Below are 24,800 nucleotides of genomic sequence, written 5' to 3'. Positions count from 1 at the left end.
TCAATTAATTTTACTTTTATTGGTACCTATTTTTATTTTTGAAATTTAACAGTAGCTGCTGCATTTTCCATCCTAGGCTTATACACGAGTCAATAAGTTTTCCCAGTTATTTGTGGCAAAATTAGGGGGGGTCGGCTTATACACGAGTATATACGGTTAATCTCCGAGTCCGGATGGCATACACCCAAGAGTACTAAGAAAACCAAGTAATGTAATAGACAAACCATTATTTCTTATATTTAGGGACTCTATAGCGATGGGGTCTGTTCCACAGGTATGGCGCATAGCAAATGTACCAATATCCAAAAAGTGCTTTAAAAGTGAACCAGGAAATTATAGGCCAACCTCTATTGTTGGTAAAATATTTGATGGGTTTCTGAGGGATGTTATTTTGGATTATCTCAATGAGAATAACTTTTTAACTCCATATCAGGATAGGGTATGAAGAATCGTTCTTAGTGATAGAAAGCGGAGGGTGGTTATAAATGGTATTTTCTCTAACTGGGTTGCTGTGACCAGTGGTTTACCACAGGGGTCGATATTGTGACCCATTCTCTTCAACATAATTATTAACGATCTGGTAAAAGGTTTACACAGTAAAATATCGATATTTGCAGATTATACAAAACTATATAAAGCAGTCAATACAAAAGAAGTTAGTATTCTGCTACAGATAGATCTGGATAAGTTGGAAACTTGGGCCGAAAGGTGACAGATGCAGTTTAACAATGATAAATGTAAGGTTATATACATGGTAAGAAGGAATCAATATCACCATTACACACTGAAGGGGAAACGACTGGGTAAATCTGACATGGGGAAGGACTTGGGGATCTTAGTTAATGATAAACTTACCTGGAGCAGCCAGTGCCAGGCAGCGGCTGCCAACGCAAACAGGATCATGGGGAGCATTAAAAGAAGTCTGGATACACACGGTGAGAGCATTATACTGCCTCTGTACAAATCCCTGGTTAAACCGCACATGGAGTGTCGTGTACACTGCTGCTCAGGAAGGATATAATGGAACTAGAGCGAGTGCAAAGGAAGGCAACAAAATTAATAAAGGGAAGGGGAAACTACAAAACCCAGAGAGGTTATCAAAATTAGGATTACTTAGTCTAGAAAAAAGTCTGAGGGGCAATCTAATAGCCATGTATAAGTATATTAGGGGGCAATACAAATCTCTCTCCAAGGATCTGTTTATACTAAGGAAGGCGACAGTAACAAGGGGGCATTTTCTGCATCTGGATGAGAGGTTTTTCCACCACCATAGACCATTCTTTACTGTTAAGGCAGTGAAAGAATTCCTTGCCTGAGGAGGTGGTGATGGCGAACTCAGTCGAGGGGTTCAAGAGAGGCCTGGATGTCTTCCTGGAGCGTAACAATGCATTTTACAATTATTAGGTTCTTTATAAGGACAGACCAGGGGTTTTATTCTGATGGAATATAAGCTTAACTGGATGGACAAAGGTCTTATCGGCCTTGCTATGTTACTATGAAATCACCACGAGAGTAGGTACAGACTGACCACTATACACTGTTCTGTCACTTGTGAGGAGAAACAACATTCCAACCTTCTCTATTGGCCAAATCTAAAGAAGATAAAGGGTGGTAATCTGCCATAAAAAGCAGGTCTGATACCTGTGTCTGCTTCCTACTTGACACCTACGATAGGCCACGTATAGCCTCCAGGAGCAGACTTTTTTCTTCAAAGAGGTGTTTTTAGTGAAGCAGACTTCACCTATCGTTTCTTGTGTGCCCCCCATCCCAATGAGGAGTACAAATAAATATCAATTTTAAAAAAATTATAGGGTTGTACAGGAAGAGCAAATATAGTTGTGGTATGGCACTGTGCCTACACTAGATTTTTTTTATTATTACCAGCATTAAATAAAAATTTCTTGTTTTCTATCAACTTCCTCTGCATTTACAATCTGTGTCCTCCCATAATTCCTCTGTACACATCTCAGTGTTTAGATCACTATTCGCAAGATATATTTCTCTTCAGCATTTTTCTATACTTAGATCACAGATATCACAACATGCTTCAGCCGCAGGGCAATAAGTAATGCCTACAATTGTAGAATTCTGGATGACATTTTCACAGTGTGAAACACTAATTAGGCACAAAAACGTTATTTGGCTAGAACACAGTCAATGGGCACTCAGTGATTAACCCCCCCCCTCCCCATTTACTGGAATATGTATGTATTCATATTCATTTGTAGGAATCCAGACATTTTAAAAAAAACTACAAAACAAAGATTATCTTTTAAGTAGAAACAGATTATTGAAGAAATTTAAACAAGTTATTCAACATTTAGCCTCCCTTGACATTACAGTAGAACCATAATCGTGCTGTATCAGAATACTAGAGTAAGGGGAAAACGGAAATTCTTGATGCAATAACGCAACTCCCCCACAACGAAGGTGAACTGTACTACTATGCTGGGAACAGGATTGATTGTCCAATGTCTGATGCCAGACTCCTTCAAACATCAACTAACTGCTGGTGTTCAGCGTTAAATAAAACCCAAGAAGCAAAGTGAAGGTTTTTTTACGGAGTCTCTGGGCCCATATGTGAATTGGGAGTCTCTCTTATCACAGTCTCCAATTTGCGTTGGTCTCATCAGAGCTTAATCTTAAAAGCAGTTGGCTGGATGACTGCTGATGATCCTGATGATTTAAACAGTGCTTTTAAGATAGTATCAGGATCAACTTCAGCTGGAGGATTTGAAGCAACACTGGAGGAGGAGGTTGTGTTTCTTCTAGATTCACCTTCCTTCTTTGATGGGGTGTCACTTAACCTTCTATAAAGAAAAATGATAAAAGTTAGATTTGTCTTCCGGTCCGATACCTTAGCTACAATTAATATGGTAAAAAATATTTCCTATAAGCCATCAAAACCAAACCAGGAAACAAACACTCTAAAACATGAGGGGTGGCTTCTACATCTTGGTATTTTAATAATACTGACAATATTTTCTAAGAACAGACTTATATACTTCCTTTACTTCAATATAGGTCTGCCACCAGAACCATGTATTCTAGGATGTGTATACACAACACAGCAATAGATCTGTTGAACTAGAAATAAAGACCATGATTCAATATTAAAACAATTTTGGAGTAGCGTATCGTAACAATCTCACGAGCCCAGGGAATGTGAGTGCCAACTTTGCTGGAACGGGAGGTATGATTTTATTTAATCAGGGCCAAACATTGGGAATGAGAAGGGGTTGTCCAAGTAATGCACCACTGCTGAAGCTGTGAATCTCCTTTCACTATTTGGCAACCTGAATGAATTTGACATTAGTGGAGTTGAATCCTATTCGTGCACCCATCCCCAGAAGAAGTGCCACGCAGCCCTTTTTTCGAATTTGACATTAATAATAATAATAATAATAATAATAAATTTTATTTTTATAGCGCCGACATATTCCGCAGCACTTTACATTTCAGAGGGGATTTGTACAGACAATAGACATTACAGCATAACAATAATCACATACAGTAGATTATAACAAATACCAAGAGGAGTGAGGGCCCTGCTCGCAAGCTTACAGTTTATGAGGAAAGAGGTAGACACGAAAGGTGGGTGGTAACAGTTGCCCTGATTGTATGGACCAGCCATAATGTTAAGTGTGTAACAGTACAGACACAGAGGGCTAATGGATGCATAAAGCATGTGGGAACATGATGCTGGGAACCTGGTTATGGTAAAACTTTTAGCACATGTCTAAAATATGTTACTAACAGAATTACATTTTGTGTTCTGTAAAAATTGGGGAAGGACAGACCTTCTTATGGGACTAGCTTTAAAAGGGAACCTGAGAGCTGATGCATGTTGTCTGAGCCTTGGGTAGCATGTATGAGAAACTGGCTCCATGATTTCAGCCATGAACGTTTGACTCTGAAACACTGCGGAAACAGTGTAATAGCTGCCAGGGACTGAGCCGCGCTGGAGACTCAAAGGACCGACGAGTACCCCCGAAGGCTACACGCAGGGAGAGACCTAAACGTTGCTGGCAGAAAGCAGGGAGACGTTGCCAGGGACCTTCCCCTACAACTAGCATCAGCGGTCAAGTTCCCTTTTAAGGGTTTTGGCTGGGCCACTTATGTTCAAAGGAGAATGTTAATTGTATCCCACACAAACAACATTTTACAGAATTACATGAGCCTAAAATATCAGTAACAGTTTAGATATTTGCTTAAACAATGTATTAAAAATTTCTATGAACTCATAAAATGTACACTTACAGAAGGATGGGCTGGTCTGATGTTATCACACTACCATTCAAATGAAGATTGCATTTCATTGGTTGTCCTGAAATTACAAGTATAGTGTGTTAGTTGGATCTAGGTCAAAACACAAGCTTGGAAGATGATACTTACTAGTAAATCTGCTTATATCTATAGTTATTACACTATAGAGACACAGGCCCATTTTCTTTTGACAATACTGTGCAGCAATAACCAGTTACCGACATGTGCTTGTATGTCCCATCATGTCAAGTTCTGGTATATGGAGTGTGCTTAGGAGCTCACAGTTGACATCTTGATAGTCCTCTCTAGATTGCTGCTGTTTAAATAGACTGTCCACTACTTTTACATCGATGGCCTAGGAAAGGCTGTGTTATTGGTATCAAACCTCTAAGAATTTAAATGCTGCTGTCACTTATAATAGCATTTAAGCAGCATAACTAACAGTGTACGCCAGCTCCCACTGGATGTGGTCGGGTAAAGGGTGCAAAAGGAGACAGGCCCCCCAGATGTCATGATAACTTTTCTCCTACTCCTTTATGAAAAAAAAAATAAAACATCTAAGAGTGAAAATTTGCCCCATCCCTTTTTCTCCAGTTAATTGAAGAAAATGCAAATGTGATATCACCGAGTCTGTAAAAATGTCAAATTAATTCAACCCTTTGACAGCGGATATGTCTTGGGCTACTTTCACACTTGCGTTATGAGGCGCAGAGCTGGGCCCCCTGCCGCGCCCCCTCCGGTCAGCTCCTCCTATGGGCGCATGACGCTGCATGCGACCTGCGCAACACGGTGCGTTTGGCGCACATCGGCGCAGTGCCAAAAGGGCGCATGCGCCTGCAAAAACATACCAGCGCACAGCCTGCGACCCAACGCTAAATATAGGGTACACAGGTCGCATGCAGCGTCATGGGCCCATAGGAGGAGCTGACCAAAGGGGGCGCGAAAGGGGGGGGGGAGCTTAGCGGCGGCCAAGCCGCTGCGCCTCATAACGCAAGTGTGAAAGCCTTAAAAGCGCTGAGAAATAAGTGTATAGCGCACCCCAGTGTTGAAAAATCTCAGAGGTCTCCCGGGGGGTAGCAGAGACCCCAAAGAACATGATTCGGGTCGTTTTTTATAGTCTAATCATCTCCGTTATTCACTGAATAACTGTGATCACACACACAAAAAAAAAAAAAAAAAAAAAAGTGTTTTTCCATTCATTTCTCTCTCTAGCATACCAGAGGAGAGAGAAATGGGGTCCTCTGAACACAACCGATACCTCCACCATCCCTGTATCTCCCTGCACTTTCCTTACATGTCATCTTCCGCCCACCGAGATCTGTTGGCCTGTACCCAGCAACAATAGATTTTTCCTATTTATTAATTTTGATCACGGTGATAAAAATAGTAAATCAAACCCCCTTTATCACCCACTTAGCTAAAAATATTTTTTACAACATTATTTCCATTCTTTGCAGTTAGGGTTAAGGCAGTGTTGGGGTTAGGGCCTTGTTAGGGTTGGAGTTAGAATTGGGGGGTTTCCACTGTTTAGGCACATCAGGGAGTCTCCAAACGGGACATGGTGCCCGACAGATCCCAGCCAATTTTGCGTTCAAAAAGTCAAGCAGTGCGCTTTCCCTTCTGAGCCCTGCTGTGCTCCCAAACAGTGCTTTTCCCCCACAAATGGAGTATCAGTGTACTCAGGAAAAACTGCACAACAAATTTTGTGGTTCATTTTTTTTTTTTTTTTTTTTTGATACCCTTGTGAAAAAAAGTTGAATGTTAATTTTTTCCTTCCACATTGCTTTACTTCTCATGAAGCACCTGAAGGGTTAATAAAGTTCTTAAATGTGGATTTGAGCACCTTGAGTGGGTGCATTTTTACAATGGTGTCACTTTTGGGTATTTTCTGTCATATTGACCCCTCAAAGTCACTTCAAATGTGATGTGGTCCCTAAAGAAAAGTTTTTTAAATTTTGTTGGAAAAATGACAAATCGCTGGTCAATCATTAACCCTTATAACTAGCTAACAAAAAAAAATTATGTTTCCAAAATTTGTACTGATGTAAAGTAAAGTACACATGTGGGAATGGTAACTATTTTGTGTGACACGACTGATTTAGCGCCGAAGCCCATTTTTGTTTTTGAGTTTCTTTTTCTGTCCCCTTCTACCCAGAGCCTTAACTTTTTTTTATTTTTCCGTCAATATGGTCATGTGAGGGCTTGTTTTTTGCAGGACGAGTTGTACTTTTGAAAGACACCATTGGTTTTACCATATTGTGTACTCAAAAACGGGAAAAAAAATTTCAAGTGCGGTGAAACTGCAAAAAAAGTGCAATTCCACATTTTTTTTCACCATGTTCACTATATGCTAAAACTGACCTGCCATTATGATTCTCCAGATCATTACGAGTTCATAGACACCAAACATGTCTAGGTTCTTTTTTATCTAAGTGTTGAAAAAATAGTCAGACTTTGTTTAAAAAAAAAAAAACATTTACACCATTTTCCGATACCCGTAGCGTCTCCATTTTTTGTGATCTCGGGTCGGGCAAGGGCTTATTTTTTGCCTGCCGAGCTGACGTTTTCATTAATACCATATTGGTGCAGATACGATCTTTTGATCGTCCGTTATTGCATTTTAATGCAATGTCGAAGCGACAAAAAAAAAACAATTCTGGCTTTTTGAATTTTTTTCTCGCTACGCCGTTTAGCGATCAGGTTAAACCTTTTTTTATTGATAGATCGGGCGATACCAAATATGTGTGTTTGATTTTCATTGTTTTATTTTGAATGGGGAAAAAAGGGGGTGATTTGAACTTCTGTATTCTTTTTATACTTTTAAAAACTTTTTTTTTTTTTTTTTACTTCTGGCATACTTTCTCTTTGGGAGGCTAGAAGCTGCCATAAGCCCGATCGGCTCTGCTACATAGATGCGATGATCAGTTCGCCTCTACGTAGCTGAATTACTGCATTGCTCATAGCAATCCGGCATCAACAACCAGAGGTCTCAAGGAGGACTATCAGCTGTGTATCCACCAGACTGCTGCACAACACAACTGATGGTCCCAACCCCATTTATAAGGCAAGAAATCCCACTTATTAAACCTGACAGGGCACACCTATGAAGTGAAAACCATTTCCGGTGACTACCTCTTGAAGCTCATCAAGAGAATGCCAAGAGTGTGCAAAGCAGAAATCAAAGCAAAAGGTGGCTACTTTGAAGAACCTAGAATATAAGACACACAGTATTTTAAGTTGCTTCACACTTTTTTGTTAATTATATAATTCCACATGTGTTAATAGTTTTGATGCCTTCAGAGTGAATCTACAATTTTCATAGTCATGAAAATTAAGAAAACTCTTTGAATGAGGTGGTGTGTCTAAACTTTTGGTCTGTACTATATATACACACACATACACACACACACGCAGTGTTTTCATCACTTAATAACCTACTACACATGCTTGGGATTACTGCAATTGTACTGATATGGAAAATTGTGCTGCCAGGTCATTTTTACCACACCATGAACACCGTAAAGACATAACGTGAATGGTGATAAAAAAAAAAAAAGGTGAAACGTGAAATCTATTTTTTTTAAGTTTCCCTGTTTTCAGAGTACACTGGATGGTAAAATGAATAGGGTAATTCAAAATTAAAGTGCGTCCTGCAGGGGTGTGGCCTCTGTCCAAGTTTACTATATTTTTAGCACTTTATGGCTTGAAATCATTTGAACCACTATATCTTTAAGTCATTGAACTGATTAAACCCAGAGTGCTATCTGTTTGAGAATTGAGATATTTCTGAGCATGGACTCTCATAAGGACTGTCATGAAATAGGTTTCAAGATAAATCAACCCTCTTTGTCATCAATGAGTTTTTTCTAAAAATTATTGTGGTATACATAGTCCCTGTATTTGCACCTTTTTTGCATTATGTGTCTCTTCAGAAATTTAAATTTGAGTGCATTATTTGTATAATAAAGATTTATATTTATTCTTTTAACCCCTTCATGACCAAGCCTATTTTGACCTTACTGACCAGGCCATTTTTTGCAATTCTGACCAGTGTCCTTTTATGAGGTAATAACTCAGGAACGCTTCAACGGATGCTAGCGATTCTGAGATTATTTTTTCGTGACATATTGGGCTTCATGTTAGTGGTAAATTTAGGTCGATAGTTTTTGCGTTTATTTGTGAAAAAATCAGGAATTTGGCCAAAATTTAGATAATTTCGCAAATTTCAAATTTTGAATTTTTATTCTGTTAAACCAGAGAGTTATGTGATACAAAATAGTTACTAAATAACATTTCCCACATGTCTACTTTACATCAGCACAATTTTGGAAACAAAATATTTTTTTGTTAGGAAGTTATAAGGGTTAAAAGTTGACCAGCGATTTCTCATTTTTACAAAAAAATTTACAAAACCATTTTTTTTTTTAGGGACCACCTCACATTTGAAGTCACTTTGAGGGGTCTATATGGCAAAAAATACCCAAAAGTGACACCATTCTAAAAACTGTACCCCTTAAGCTACTCAAAACTACATTCAAGAAGATTATTAACCCTTCAGGTGTTTCACAGGAACTAAAGCAACGTGGAAAGAAAAAATGAACATTTTAATATTTCCAACAAAAATTTTCTTTTAGCATCAATTTTTTCATTTTCACATGGGCAACAGGATAAAATGGATCCTAAAATTTGTTGAACAATTTCTCCTGAGTACACCGATACCTCATATGTGGTCATAAACCACTGTTTGAGCGCACGGCAGGGTCCGGAAGGGAAGGAGCACCATTTGACTGGAAAATTAGCTCCAATCGTTATCGGACTCCATGTTGCATTTGGAGAGCCCCTGTGTACCTAAACATTGGAGCTCCCTCACAAGTGACACCATTTTGGAAACTAGACCCCCTAAGGAACTTATCTAGATGTGCAGTGAGCACTTTGAACCCCCAAGTGCTTCACAAAAGTTTATAACACAGAGCAGTGAAAATAAAAAATAATTTTTTTTCCTCAAAAATTATTTTTAGCACACTATTTTTAATTTTCACAAGGCTAACAGGAGAAATTGGACCACAAAAATTGTTGTCCAGTTTGTCCTGAGTACGCTGGTACTCCATATGTGGGGGGGAACCACTGTTTGGGCACACGGCAGAGCTCAGAAGGGAAGGAGCGCCATTTGACTTTTTGAAATGCAAATTACTTCTAATCGTTAGCGGACACCATGTCGTGTTTGGGGAGCCCCTGTGTGCCTAAATATTGGAGCTCCCCCCACAAATGACCCCATTTTGGAAACTAGACCCCCTAAGGAACTTATCTAGATGCATAGTGAGCACTTTGAATCCCCAAGTGCGTCACAAAAGTTTATAACGCAGAGCCGTGAAAATAAAAAATATTTTTTTCTCCTCAAAAAATTATTTTTTAGTGCGCAATTTTTTATTTTCACAAGGGTACCAGGGTAAATTGGACCCCAAAAGTTGTTGTCCAGTTTGTCCTGAGTACGCTGGTACCCCATATGTGGGTGGGGACCACTGTTTGGGTACACGTCGGGGCTCGGAAGGGAAGCAGTGACATTATGAAATGCTGACTTTGATGGAATGGTCTGCGGGCATCATGTTACATTTGCAGAACCCCTGATGTACCTAAACTGTGGAACCCTCCCACAAGTGACCCCATTTTGGAAACTAGACCCCCCAAGGAACTTATCTAGATGTGTGGTGAGCACCTTGAACCCCCAAGTGCGTCACAGAAGTTTATAACGCACAGCCGTGAAAATAAAAAATAATTTTTTTTCCTCAAAAAAATTATTTTCAGCCAGCAATTTTTTATTTTCACAGGGGTAGCAGGATAAATTGGACCCCAAAAGTTGTTGTACAGTTTTTCCTGAGTACGCTGGTGTCCCATATATAGGGGGAACCATTGTTTCGGCACACGTAAGGGCTCGGAATGGAAGTAGTGACGTTTTGAAATGCAGACTTTCATGGAATGGTCTGCGGTCGTCGTTACGTTTGCAGAGCCCCTGATGTGCCTAAACAATAGAAAGCCCCCACAAGTGACCCCATTTTGGAAACTAGACCTCCCAAGGAACTTATCTAGATGGCTGGTGAGCACTTTGAACCCCCAAATGCTTCACAGAAGTTTATAACGCAGAGACGTGAAAATTTAAAAAAAAAAAAAAATTTCCACAAAAATGTTTTGAGCCCCCAATTTTTTATTTTCCCAAGGGTACCAGGAGAAATTAGACCCCCAAAGTTGTTGTGCAAATTTTCCTGAGTACGCTGATACCACATATGTTGGGGTAAACCACTGTTTGGGCACACGTTGGGGCTTGGAAGGGAGGGAGCACCGTTTGACCTTTTGAACGCAAAACTGGCTGGAATCAATGGTTGCACCATGTCGCGTTTGGAGACCCCCTGATGTGCCTAAACAGTGGAAACCCCACAATTCTAACTTCAACCCTAACCCCAACACACTCCTAACCACATCCCTAACCCCAATTCCAACCCTAACCCTAATTCCAACCCTAACCCTAATTCCAACCCTAACCCTAATTTCAACCCTAACCCTAATTTCAACCCCAACCCTCTTTCCAACCCCAACCCTAATGGAAAAATAAAAATAATTTCTTTATTTTATTAGCTGATCCTGCCTATGGGGTTGACAAGGGGGGGGGGGGTTATTTACTTTTCATTCTATTTTGATCACTGTGAGTTTATCAGCCATGTCCGATGCTACAGCAGCGTCGGACATGGCTGGATTGTAATATTTCATCAATTTTCATTGATGAAATATTACTATCGCTCTGATTGGCTGTTAAAAGTGAAACAGCCAATCAGAGCGATCGTAGTCACGTGGGGGCGAAGCAACGCCCCCTATGGTGAAGAACAAACCCCCCTGTATCTGCGGGTCAGGTGACCTAGGTCACTGAAAGGCGATGTGCCGCCGCTGTCATCATCCCTCCGCCCGCCCCTCCCACCCCCCCTGGCACCAGTTTACATGATGCCTATGTGGCGTCATTGGTCGTGAAGGGGTTAAAATATACGGCATTTGCTTCCGTAATGTTTGTAGGTTCCTATATACTTGTGGAAGTGCCATTTATAGCTAGGCCGACCTTTTGATTGCTCACACTAAAAAAATAAGTTTTGTACATTTCCTTGAAAAAATGACTGCTACAATTTTAAACCTTCTAGAATGCTAACAAAATAAAAACATTTTACAAATAGTACTGATGTAAGGCAGACATGAGTGAAATATTTATTGTTTTTGTATGGCATGACTATCTGGATTAAAAGGGATAATCAAAGTTCGAAAAATGCTAATTTTTTAAAAAGTTTTTGGAAAATTTGATACCGTAATTTTTATAAATAAATGCAGAAAATATCAACAAATTTTCCACTATTATAAACACTATCAAACTATGTGTCACAAAAAACAGTCTAAAAATCAATGGGATCTGTTGAAGAGTTCTAGAGTTATTACCACATAAAGTGACACTTATCAGATTTCAAAAATTTGGCCCGGTCACAAGGAGTTAAAATTTATACAACGGCTTCTCCTGTTTCTTATCGAGTTCCTATCTACTCAGATTTTTATTATGGGAGATTACAATACTTATCTTAATCCGCCGAAATATCATGGTGACTCAATGGGTGAGGAGGGGAAAGACTGGAGGAATTGCAATGGCATGACGTTAGGCACACTAGATTTCCATTGTCACGCCAATACTCATGTTTTTCTGCCTCTCATTCCTTCTGGTCAATGATAACCAAGTCTAAAGGGAATCAGCTCTTGCTGCCGTTAGTACATAAATTAGAGTATCTTAGATGGTTGTCGGACCTCTCTACGAGATAGCCCTTAACATTATCCCTTTAGCAAATAAATGTACAGTAATGTGGAAGCTCAACCCTTACTAGTTAGCCTTGTTTAGAGATAAGGCAAGTCTACCGGAAAATAGGGATTTTTGTGTACTCACGGTAAAATCCTTTTCTCTGAGCCACTCATTGGGGGACAGACCATGGGTGTTATGCTGCTGCCACCAAGAGGCTGACACTAAGTATTACAAAGAAAGTTAGCTCCTCCTCTGCAGTATACACCCTCATGCTGGCTCCCAGAGAACCAGTTCAGTGCAAAAGCATTAGGAGATCATTAACAACATATAAGGAGTATAACATGTCAAATTACAGTACAAGCACAAGCAATTAACAGGGTGGGTGCTGTGTTCCCCCAATGAGTGGCTCGTGGAAAAGTATTTTATGGTGAGTACACAAAAATCCCTACTCCTTCGCCTCATTGGGGGATACAGACCATGGGACGTCCCAAAGCAGTCCCTGGGTGGGGAACCACATAAAAGATCAAACCCCATGTACCAACTGGCTAAAATTGCGCTACTGCCACTTGCAGAATACGTCTGTGAAGGGCCGCATGTGCAGAAGCCTGAGAGCGTAGGCTGTACCAAGTCGCAGTCTTACAGACCTGTTCTGCTGACGCCCGATGTAGAATGGCCCAAGAAAGCGTCCACCGCCTAAGTAGAGTGTGCCTTAATACCCATTGGGATAGGCATGCCTCTGATGCTGTAGGACTTCTGAATAGCCAAGCGAATCCATTAGCTATTGTGGCGCTGAAGCGGCTAAACCTTGTCTGAGACCCTCAGGAAGCACGAGTAGGGCGTCCGACCTATGGGGGGGCACCGTCTTCGAGACAAACTTTCTGAGAGCCTTTACTACATCCAGAGTGTGAAGAGCTCATCCTTCCCGATGTGCTGGTGCTGGACAAAAAGAGAGAAGGACAATGTCCTCATTAAGGTGGAAAGATGAGGCCACCTTGAACAAAAAAGAAAGGAGACTGTTAGATAACCACCTTGTGCTTGTGAAAAAACAGGAAAGGAACGCGACAGGACAGATTCACGAAAGGCGACTTTCCGAGACGGAACGGGCAATGAGACGTCCTACAACAGTTCGAAAGGGGTCTGCTGAAGAGCACCCCGGACCAAAATGAAGTCCCCAGGCCTCTGTTCTATAGGGAGTAGCACATGGGAGACCCCCTGAAGTCCTCACTCACAGATTGGAAGCAATCATGCGCTGGAATAAAACGTATAAGGCCGAGATGTGGCCTTTGAGAGAGCAGAGCGCCAAACCTGATTCCAGGCCAGTCTAGAAAAAATTGCCAAAATGGAGGGAACAGAGAAGACACGAGAAAGTCTGCAGTCCCTGTACCAAGCAAAAATGGTTATTAGATGCAGTGATAGATGCTAGCTGATGCAGGCTTCCAAATGCTAATCATGGTGTGAAACCCCTGATGAGAGAACCCAGCTTGAGATAGCACCCAGGCTTCAGTGGCCAAGCCATTAAACATAGGGCCCCTGACATCTCATGACAAATCGGACGTTGGCAGAGCAGAACTGGATGATCAGGCAGTCGCAACGGGACATCAGCGACGATCTGCACCAACTCTGCATACCACGCCCATCGAGCCAAACCGGGTCAACTAGGATTACTGGAGTCCCTTCCGCCTTGATCTTCCTGATGACTGTCTAAAGGAAATATAGTGGGGGAAAACGCGTACGGAAGATTAAACTGATGCCACGGAGAGACTCTTTCATCCACCTCGATGGTCTTAGGATCCTGAGCTCTGAAGTGGAATATGTTGGCGTTCAATCTTGAAGCCATCAGAACCATGTCCGGAGTACTTAAATGAACACAGATCTGTCGAAAGTCCTCGAGATGAAGTTCCAACTGTCCCAAGGTAAGACTGACAGTTAGGAAAAAACTGCCGCCCAATTTTTCATGCCTGGGATACGCACTGCTGAAAATATAGAGTGGTTCTTCTCTGACCAACGGAGAATATGTGCTACCTCGCGCATGGCCACCCTGTTGCGGTACCCCTTTGATTGATATATGCCACAGCCATGGCTTTGTCCGATTAAAAATCGGATGGAGTGACCCACCAGGAGATAATGGAACTGCTGCAGAGCTAGCCGGATCATCAAGGGGCTCGATACCAGAGTTGACCAGCGCCCCTGAGCAGTGTGGCGACTAAGGACTGCTCCCTAGCCAAGGAGACTGGCGTCGGTAGTCACCACTAGACATAAAATCAGGAGAATGAATTTCCCCTGGATGAGAGAAGACCTCAATGTTCCCACCTGAGAGGCTGCCTGACCCGCAGGGGCAGGGGCACCGGCGGTCAGGAGAGAACAGGTTCCTGTCCCAAGCCGCCAGAAGAGCCTGCTGCAGGGGACGGAGATGCAGCTGAGCGAAGGGAACCGCTTCCATCATTCTTCCCAGTAGCGTCCTGGCAAACCGGATGGAATGACAGGGTGAGTGTCAAAGTGCACGGGCTGTTTGATGAAGGACTAGGACGCTGTCTAGAGGGAGCATTACCCCGTCAGAAGGTGTCCAGGGTCATTTCTAGAAAGGATATCTGCTGGGCTGGAATGGGGAAGACTTGCTTTACGATTTTTCAGGCAGCCCAGGCAAGAAAGAGTATTGCACATGATACAAACACACTTTGCGTAGTCCTGGAAGGACAGACCCCTGATTAGAATGTCGTCCAAGTAGGAAGGGTAAAACCTTGAAATGAAAATGCTGTTTACTAATGGTGAAGTGCAGGAATTTCTAGTAAGTCAGATCTTTTTTTTTTAGAGGTTTGAAATCCACTATGGTTCTAACAGTTCCACCCTCTTTTAAGACCACAACGTGTTCGAGTAGAACACGTTGTAAACTTTAGTTTCCTGGGAACGGAACAAGGAGTGAATGTGTGTGTCGGGGAAAAAACCCTTGCTCTTGGCCTCTGTTTGAGGGCGGGAAGGGAAGGACCCTTTTGCATCCGGAAGACACTAGGTTTCAAACCCATTCTATGTGACCGGCAGAAAAAACCCTCAGTCCTGAGGTAACAGAAGTAGGTGGCCACCTACCCTGCTGGTGTCGACCAAATAATACCAGAAGACATTGAGCGGAAAATCTCTGGGACCTAGATCCCTTAGATCCGGACTGATTGAGTCGACACTTCCACTGCTGACTGGGCCTACAGGAGACCTGGAATCCTTTGACCCTAGCTGGGGAACGCCCTGATCCGGAATGAAAGTGGACCAGCCCGGATTGGTGGAAAGGACCAAAACGGATTTTGCCGAAAAAAGGATGCAGCAGCATCCAAGGAGGGGTGCAGGGGACCATTGCTTTAGCTACCCACGCTGCAGCAAATGATGGATAGAGTGAACCCGAGGCTTCTGCCAGGCGAGATATTAGCGGGTCTACAGCAGGAAATTCAGCCCAATCTTTCCGCAGATCAGCTGAAAAAAAAAGGCATGCCTCTCGCCTCAAGAGGCCTCTGACCTGTAAGGAGTTTATCCAATCGTCCCCTGTGCCGGCTAACTATAACCTGGACATCTGGGTGGATGGCAAACGTCGTATGAGGGAGTCTAGTCCTCTTGAAGGACACTGCGCGATCCAGGACAGAACAGGGATTCTTGTCAACCTTCAGAGTCTGGTTGACAGACTTAAGCTGAATCCAAAATTTCCTGGAACTCTGCGATTCCAGATCCAAGAAAACATCCGATTCATAGTCAGTCTGGTTTGCTGCAAAACCCTGGTGAGAGCACAAGAAAGCATAGCTCACGGATACCACGTCATGTGATTGCTCGGGGAACGTACTACGGATCCGTTTTCTAGACACCTGTACGTTTCTAGAATACTTGCGGACCCTTCTAGCCGGTGACTCCTGTATAGGAGAGGATCCATTTATATCAGTCCTGCTAAGACTCCGATCCACAGAGGAATCATGGAGGGATTCAATCTCCTTGGCCAGAGAAGCCATGGTTTGCTACAGTGATGAAGCCCACTCAGGGGAACTAGGTACACTGGGATCGGTGGAGGGCTCCTGAGCGAATTTGGGGTCAAGGGCTTGCAAAGTAAAAGACGGCTGTAAGTCTTATTAGACCTTTTGGGAGCTTGGACCAGGACATGGTGTCATAGCGCCTTTAAGACCAAGGGGGACTACAGGGGGATATTGCAGGGGGAGGGAGCAGCGCCACCTTACCCGGGTCCTGATGTTCCTGGAGTCCGCACTGGATTAGCACTATCTTTTGCGTTAAGAGCCGCCGGGATCAAAGCAGCAGCCGCTAGTGGATGTCCAGGGTTAAGGCTCCTACCAAGGTCCTGTGCCGCAGATTCATTGTGCCCCTTTAAAAAATGCCACCGATGTTGCCTGGCGCCACGCCAAGTACAAAGCCGTCGCTCTTGTGTAAGGAGGCCAGGTGGACCAAGATGTCCACTGGGAGATGCAGAGGCGGTGAAGTCTCAGTGAACGAGAGGCGCCAGTTCGGGGGCGGGGCCTCAGTCGCGCAATAGGCCCAAGCCAGGGCGTAAATTTCTGCGGCTGGCAGGTGCGTTACCCGGGAAAGAAGTTTTTTTTTTTTTTTTGGGGGGGGGGGGGGCTGGGAGCAGAGAATTGCGAGCGCTCCCGTTCCAGGCGGAAGATGTCAAAAAAGTGGGCGGAGCCGCCTTAGCACACCATGGAGCGGGCCCGCCATCCGGCCTACACAGTGGCTGAAGCCAGGGGCTAAATTACTCAGCGCTGATGCAAATAGGATCCAGAAGTGCTCCACTGACAGAATGAGCCCCCTTGCCAGCGCCGCCCCAGACTGCCCGTTCAGAGCCCTCCAGCCCCAGGCACTTACCCAGAGAAGCTGGCGGGTGTCAGGTAACCCAGCTGTATGCAGCAGATACTGAAGTCTCCCTGCTGCCGCTGCTGGTCTTGGACAGGTCAGGGATAAAGGGATTACACTCAATCCACCATCCCTTTAACAGGGAGGTGGAGAGGGACCATCCGCCTCCTTGCACCATCCGCTTAATAGTGGTGGTGCACAGTGGGGGCTGCACGGACGCCAAAAGGGGGACTCTGTACATCCAAGGGGTTAAACCCCTAGGATGGGACAGGGCTGATTGTCCGGCATTAGGCCTAGCTGCAGAAAAGGTTAAGTGGAGGTGACACTCCATGTGCTCGTCCAATAAGGGTGCGGGGAGATTGTCGCCCCTAAAAACCAGCCCAGGCATGGCATCCCACGTCACAGGAGAGGACACAAGGAGACGACACTTCCCGTGCTCGCCTTTTGATGGTTCTGGAAGATCGGAGCCTTGAGAGTTTTCGCAGCAAAATCGCATGTTAAAAATCGCCACGAAAATGCGAAAAACCGCAATGCGTGAACGCAGCCTAAGCAAGAACTGGTTCTCTGGGAGCCAGCATAAGGATGTACAATGCAGAGGAGGAGCTAACTTTCTTTGTATTACTGTCAGCATCCTGGTTGCAGCAGCGTAACACCCATGGTCTGAGTCCCCCAATGAGGCGAAGGAGAAAACTAAACCACTTTCTTCATAATATTGGCTTGGCTTCCCTTCTGATAGGAAAGCTTTAATTTCGCTGCAGCAAAACAAACCTACTTCTCATCTCTCAAATCCTCCATGTCTCACGACCCTAAACAGTTATTCAACACTTTCAACTTTTTCCTCCATCCCCCAGCACCCCCCCCTTCTCCATCTCAGCTGAAGACTTTGCCTCATTTTTCAAGCAGAAGATTGATAACATCGGAGAATGCTTTGGCCTACAACCTCCAGAGCCCATTTCTCCTAACTGCTCAGACCTCCTCCTCCAAAACCAACTTCTCCACTATTACAGAAGATCGACTCTCCACTCTATTCTCAAGATCACATCTCACCACCTGTGCACTTGACCCGAGCCCATCCCACTTCATCCCAAACCTCAACACTGTCTTCATCTGAACCCTAAGCCATTACTTCAACCTATCACTAACTAGTGTTTTCTCCTCAAACTTTAAGCATGCCTCAATCACACCTATACTCAAAAAGCCCTCTCTTGACCCTCCTTCTGTATCTAGCTATCACCCCATATCACTTTGCCCCTATACCTCAAAACTACTGGAACAACCAGTGCATCTAGAACTGTCCCTCCCACCTCTCTCCCTCTTTGACAGCTTACAATCTGGCTTCCGGCAACATCACTACACCGAAACGGCCCTAATTCACCAATGACCTATTAACAGCCAGAGCCAAGCGACACTACTCTGTCCTCTTCCTCCTGGACTTGTCCTCTAACATTGACACAATGGACCATTCCCTTTTACTACAGACCCTCTGATCTCTTGGCATCACTGACTTGGTCCTATTTTGGATCTTGTCATACCTAACAGACCAGACAGTCAGCGTCTCCCACTCGCACACTACCTCCTCACCTCGCCCCCTGTCGTGAGTCCAGCAAAGTTCAGTCCTAGGCCCCTGCTCTTTTCCATTTACACCTTCAGCCTCATAGAATCTCACGGCTTTCAGAATCACCTCTATGCTGATGACACCCAGATCTACATCTCTGGACCAGATATCAGCTCCCTACTAACCAGAATCCCACAATATCTGTCTGCCATTTCATCCTTCTAGGCTAGATTTCTAAAACTTCGTATGGATAAAACAGAATTTATCCTCTTTCCCCCATCTCACTCGACTCCCCCAACTGACCTATCCATTAACCCCTTTACCCACAATGGTGGATTGCATGTTCATGACCGGGCCAATTTTTACAATTCTGTTCCTTTATGAGTTAATAACTCTGGAACGCGTCTATGGATCCCAGTGATTCTGAGACTGTTTTCTCACGACATATTGTACTTCATGATACTGGTAAAATTTTCTTTGATATGACTTGAGTTTGTGTGTGAAAAAAAATGAAAATTTGGTGAATATTTTGCAATTTTCCAACTTTGAATTTTCATGCTCTTAAATCACATATGTCACAAAATAATTTTTCCTACATGTTTACTTTAACCCCTTCCTGACATCCGACGTACTATCCCGTCCACAGTACCCGGGCCTGTATGACCGTGGACGGGATAGTACGTCTACCGCGATCAGCGGCGCCCACGTGGTGAGCGCCGCTGATCGCGGCCGGGTGTCAGCTGATTATCACAGCTGACACCCGGCACTATGTGTCAGGGGCGGTCACGGACCGCCCCCGACACGTTAACCCCTGGCACACCGCGATCAAACATGATAGCGGTGTACCGGGAGTTAAAGGGAAGCATCGGCAGGGAGGGGGCTCCCTCCGTGCTTCCCTGAGCCCCCCACGGCAGCGCAATGTGCAGCGCTGCTGCGGGGGGCTCCTATCCTCCAGGCCCCCGAATCCAAGATGGCGACGGGGGCCTTCGGGGACCTGAGGAAGCTGGCTTCCTCAGTGCCTGCAAAGCGCAGGCAAGAGGAAGTCTTCTTCAATGCCTGTGACAGATTGCTGATCTGTCACAGTGATCTGTGATGTGACAGATCAGCGATCTGTCACAGGACAGTGATGTCCCACCTGGGACTATGTAATAAAGTAAAAAAAAAAAAAAATTAAAAAAAAATGTAAAAATAAATTAAAAAAAAAATCGCCAATTAGAAAAAAAAAAAAAAAAATATTCCCCCAATAAATCCATTTTTTGGAAATGATAAAAAAAAAAACCAATAAAAGTACACATATTAGGTATCGCCGCGTCTGTAATGACCCGCCCTATAAAACTGTACCATTAGTTAACCCTTTTAGCGAACCCCTTAAAAAATAAAAATAAAAAACGAAGCAAAAAATAATGATTTATTATCATACCGCCAAACAAAAAGTGTAATAACACGCGATCAAAAAGACGCATATAAATATCCATGGTACCACTGAAAACGTCATCTTGTCCCGCAAAAAACGAGCCGCCACACAGCATCATCAGCGAAAAAATAAAAAAGTTATAGCTCGCAGAATAAAGCGATGCAAAAATAATTATTTTTTATATAAAATAGTTTTCATTGCATAAAACCGACAAAAACATAATAAAACGACCTAAATGAGGTATCGCTGTAACCGTACTGACCCGAAGAATAAATCCGCTTTATCAATTTTACCGCACGCGGAACGGTGTAAACGCACCCCCCCAAAAGAAATTCATGAAACGCTGGTTTTTCTTCATTCTGCGTCCCAAAAATAGGAATAAAAAGTGATCAAAAAATGTCACGTGCGCGAAAATGGTACCAATAAAAACGTCAACTCGTCCCACAAAAAATAAGACCTCATATGACTCAGTGGGTCAAAATACGGAAAAATTATAGCTCTCAAAATGTGGTGATGCAAAAACTATTTTACAATAAAAAGCGTCTTTTAGCGTGTGACAGCCGCCAAACATAAAAACCGCCATAAATAGTAAATCAAACCCCCCCGATATCACCCCCTTAGTTAGGGAAAAATAATAAAACTAAAAAAAAAGGATTTATCTCCATTTTCCCGTTAGGGTAAGGCTGTGTGCACACGCTGCGGATTAGGTGCGGATTCATCCGCGCGGATTTTGTAAAATCCGCAGGTGAAACCGCAGGTCAAAAGACCTGCGGTTTTACCTGCGGATTGCTCTGCGGTTTTGTCCTGCGGTTTTTCATCTCCATAGAGGAGATGGCAAACCGCAGGAGAATCCGCAGAAAGAATTGACATGTCAATTCTTTCTGCGGATTGAAAACCGCAGATAATCCGCGCGGAAAATTCCGCACCGTCTGCACTGCGGTTTTTGATTCCCATAGGAACTGCAGCAAAATCCGCAGCGTGTGCACACAGCCTTAGGGTTAGGGCTAAGGGTTAGGGCTAGGGCTAGGGTTAGGGCTAGGGTTAGGGCTAGGGTTAGGGCTAGGGTTAGGGCTAGGGCTAGGGCTAGGGCTAGGGTTAGGGCTAGGGTTAGGGCTAGGGTTAGGGCTAGGGTTAGGGCTAGGGTTAGGGCTAGGGTTAGGGCTAGGGTTAGGGCTAGGGTTAGGGCTAGGGTTAGGGCTAGGGTTAGGGCTAGGGTTAGGGCTAGGGTTAGGGCTAGGGCTAGGGTTAGGGCTAGGGTTAGGGCTAGGGTTAGGGCTAGGGTTAGGGCTAGGGCTAGGGTTAGGGCTAGGGTTAGGGCTAGGGTTAGGGCTAGGGTTAGGGCTAGGGTTAGGGCTAGGGTTAGGGCTAGGGTTAGGGCTAGGGTTAGGGCTAGGGTTAGGGCTAGGGTTAGGGCTAGGGTTAGGGCTAGGGTTAGGGCTAGGGTTAGGGCTAGGGTTAGGGCTAGGGTTAGGGCTAGGGTTAGGGCTAGGGTTAGGGCTAGGGTTAGGGCTAGGGTTAGGGCTAGGGTTAGGGCTAGGGTTAGGGCTAGGGTTAGGGCTAGGGCTAGGGTTAGGGCTAGGGTTAGGGCTAGGGTTAGGGCTAGGGTTAGGGCTAGGGTTAGGGCTAGGGCTAGGGTTAGGGCTAGGGTTAGGGCTAGGGTTAGGGCTCAGATTAGGGTTAGGGGTGTGTTGGGGTTAGGGTTGGAGTTATAATTGGGGGTTTCCACTGTTTGGGCACATCAGGAGCTCTCCAAATGCAACATGGAGTCTGATCTCAATTCCAGCCAATTCTGAGTTGAAAAAGTCAAATGGTGCTCCTTCCCTTCCAAGATCTGCCATGCGCCCAAACAGTGTTTTACCCCCACATGTAGGGTATCAGCCTACTCAGGACAAATTGCAAAACAATTTTTGGGGTCCAATTTCTCCTGTTACCCTTAGGAAAATAAAAAATTGGGGGCAAAAATATCATTTTTGTGGAAAAAAATGATTTTTTTATTTTCACGTCCGAGTGTTATAAACTTCTGTGAAGCACTTGGGGGTTCAAAGTGCTCACCACACATCTAGATAAGTTCCGTGGGGGGTCTAGTGTCCAAAATGGGGTCACTTGTGGGGAGTTTCAATCGTTTAGGTACATCAGGGGCTCTCCAAACGCACATGACACCCGCAGACCATTCCATCAAAGTCTGCATTCCAAAACGTCACTGCTTCCCTTCCGAGCCCCGACGTGTGTCCATACAGTAGTTTTCTCCCACATATGGGGTGTCAGCGTACTCAGGCCAAATTGGACAACAACTTTTGGGGGTCCAATTTCTCCTGTTACCCTTGGGAAAATAAAAAAAATTGGGGACTAATTGATCATGTTTCTGGAAAAAATACGATTTTTTTATTTTCATGCCCTGGCATTATAAACTTCAGTGAAGCCCTTGGGGGTTCAAAGTGCTCACCTCACATCTAGATAAGTTCCTTAGTGGGTCTAGTTTTCAAAATGGGGTCATTTGTGGGGGGTTTCCACTGTTTAGGTACATTAGGGGCTCTCCAAAGGCAACATGACACCCGCAGACCATTCCATCAAAGTCTGCATTCCAAAACGTCATTACTTCCCTTCCGAGCCCCGACGTGTGCCCATACAGTAGTTTTCTCCCACATATGGGGTATCAGCATACTCAGGACAAAAACTTTTGGGGTCCAATTTCTCCTGGTACCCTTGGGAAAATAAAAAAATGGTGACTAAAAGATCATGTTTGTGGAAAAAATACGAATTATTTATTTTCACGCCCGGGCATTATAAACTTCTGTGAAGCGCTGGGGGGGTCAAAGTGCTCACCACACATCTAGATAAGTTCCTTAGGGGGTCTAGTTTCCAAAATGGTGTCATTTGTGGGGGGTTTCCACTGTTTTGGTACATCAGGAGTTTTCCAAACGCAACATGGTGTCCGATCTCAATTCCAGCCAAAAACGTCAAATGGCGCTGCTTCCCTTCCGAGCTCTGCCATGCGCCCAAATAGTGGTTTACCCCCACATGTGGGGTATCAGCGTACTCAGGACAAATTGCACAATAACTTTTAGGGTCCTGTTACCCTTGGGAAAATAAAAATTGGGGTGAAAAGATCATTTTTGTGGAAAAAATATGATTTTTTAATTGTACCGCTGTACGTTATAAACTTCTGTAAAGCCCTTGTGGGTTCAAAGTTCTCACCACATATCTAGATAAGTTCCTTGGGGGGTCTAGTTTCCAAAGTGGGGTCACTTGTAGTGGGTTTCCACTGTTTAGGTACATCAGGGACTCTCCAAACGTGACATGGCGTCCGATCTGAATTCCAGCCAATTTTGCATTGAAAAAGTCAAACGGCGCTCCTTCCATTCTGAGCTCTGCCATGTGCCGAAACAGTCGTTCCCCCCCACAAATCAGGTATCAGCGTACTCAGGACAAATTGCACAATAACTTTTGCAGTCCAATTTCTCCTGTTACCCTTGGTAAAATAAAAAAAATTGAACCTGAAGTATTTTTTTTGTGAAAAAAAGTTAGATGTTCATTTCTTTTTAAATATTCAAAAAAATTCCTGTGACGCACCTAATGGGTTAATAAACTTCTTGAATGTGGTTTTGAGCACCTTAAGGGGCTCAGTTTTTAGAATGGTGTCACTTTTGGGTATTTTCTATCATATAGACCCCTCAAAGTGGCTTCAAATGTGATGTGGTCCTAAAAATAAAATGGTGTTGTAAAAATGAGAAATCGCTGGTCAACTTTTAACCCTTATAACTTCCTAACAAAAAAAAAATTTTGGTTCCAAAATTGTGCTGATGTAAAGTAAACATGTGGGAAATGTTACTTATCAAGATTTTTGTGTGCCGTATCTCTGTGATTTAAGGGCATAAAAATTCAAAGTTGGAAAATTGCAAAATTTTCAAAATTTTTGCCAAATTTCCATTTTTTTCACAAATAAACGCAAGTTATTTGAATGAAATTTTACCACTAACATGAAGTACAATATGTCACGAGAAAACAATGTCAGAATCACCGGGATCAATGGAAGCGTTCCAGAGTTATGACCTCATAAAGGTACAGTGGTCAGAATTGTAAAAATTGGCCCGGTCATGAACGTGCAAACCACCCTTGGGGGTGAAGGGGTTAATCAGCACAATTTTGGAACCAAAATTTTCTTTTGTTAGGAAGTTAGAAGGGTTAAAAGTTACAGCGATTTCTCATTTTTACACCATTTTTTTTTAGGGACCACATCACATTTGAAGTCACTTTGAGGGGTCTATATGATAGAAAATACCTAAAAGTGACACCATTCTAAAAACTGCACCCCTCAAGGTGCTCAAAACTACATTGAAGAAGTTTGACACACTTCCGATGCCTCACAGGAATTTTTGGAATGTTAAAAAAAAAAAAAAAATTAAAAAAAATGAACATTTAACTTTTCACAAAAAATTTACTTCAGATGCTGATATGGGGGTGTAAACCACTGTTTGGGCGCATGGCAGGGCTTCGAAATGAAGGAGCTCCGTTTTACTTTAACGCAAAATTGGCTGGAATTAAGAATGGACGCCATGTCGCATTTGGAGAGACCATGATGTGCCTAAACAGTGGAACCCTCCCCACAAGTGACACCATTTTGGAAACTAGCCCCCCTAAGGAACTTATCTAGATGTGTGATGAGCACTTTGAACCCACAAGTGCTTCACAGAAGTTTATAACGTAGAGCCATAAAAATAAAATCTTTTTCACAAAAGTGATTTAATCGCCTCCAATTTTTTATTTTCTTAAGAGTAACAGAAGAAATTGGACCCCAGAAGTTATCGTGCAAGTTGTCCTGAGTACGTTGATATCCCATATGTGAGGGTAAACCACTGTTTGGGAGCATGGCAGAGCTCAGAAGGGAAGGAGCGCCAGATTTTACAGTTATGGTTTGCAGG

At 43.5% G+C, this 24,800-nt stretch overlaps 1 protein-coding gene across 2 annotated transcripts in view; it reads right to left on the bottom strand.

The window, feature by feature from the left end:
• Positions 1-2,265: 2,265 nt before the first annotated feature.
• POLDIP3 (DNA polymerase delta interacting protein 3) overlaps positions 2,266-24,800 on the bottom strand; it is a 137,725-nt gene continuing 115,190 nt past the window's right edge. For both annotated transcript variants that reach the window (XM_073586679.1, XM_073586680.1), the window contains exons 8-9: positions 4,261-4,327; positions 2,266-2,810 (exon numbers count right to left, since the gene is read on the bottom strand). In XM_073586679.1, coding sequence (XP_073442780.1) covers positions 2,630-2,810; positions 4,261-4,327 — 248 coding nt within the window. In that variant the 3' untranslated portion in view covers positions 2,266-2,629. The remainder of the gene's footprint in view (positions 2,811-4,260; positions 4,328-24,800) is intronic.

Source organism: Dendrobates tinctorius, unplaced genomic scaffold (assembly GCF_039654945.1).
Source record: "Dendrobates tinctorius isolate UK_male_01 unplaced genomic scaffold, ASM3965494v1 ptg000094l, whole genome shotgun sequence".
In the NCBI taxonomy this organism is placed as follows: domain Eukaryota; kingdom Metazoa; phylum Chordata; class Amphibia; order Anura; family Dendrobatidae; genus Dendrobates; species Dendrobates tinctorius.
The sequence above is the reverse complement of the archived record's forward strand: the minus strand, read 5'-3'. Positions and strand labels throughout refer to the sequence as shown.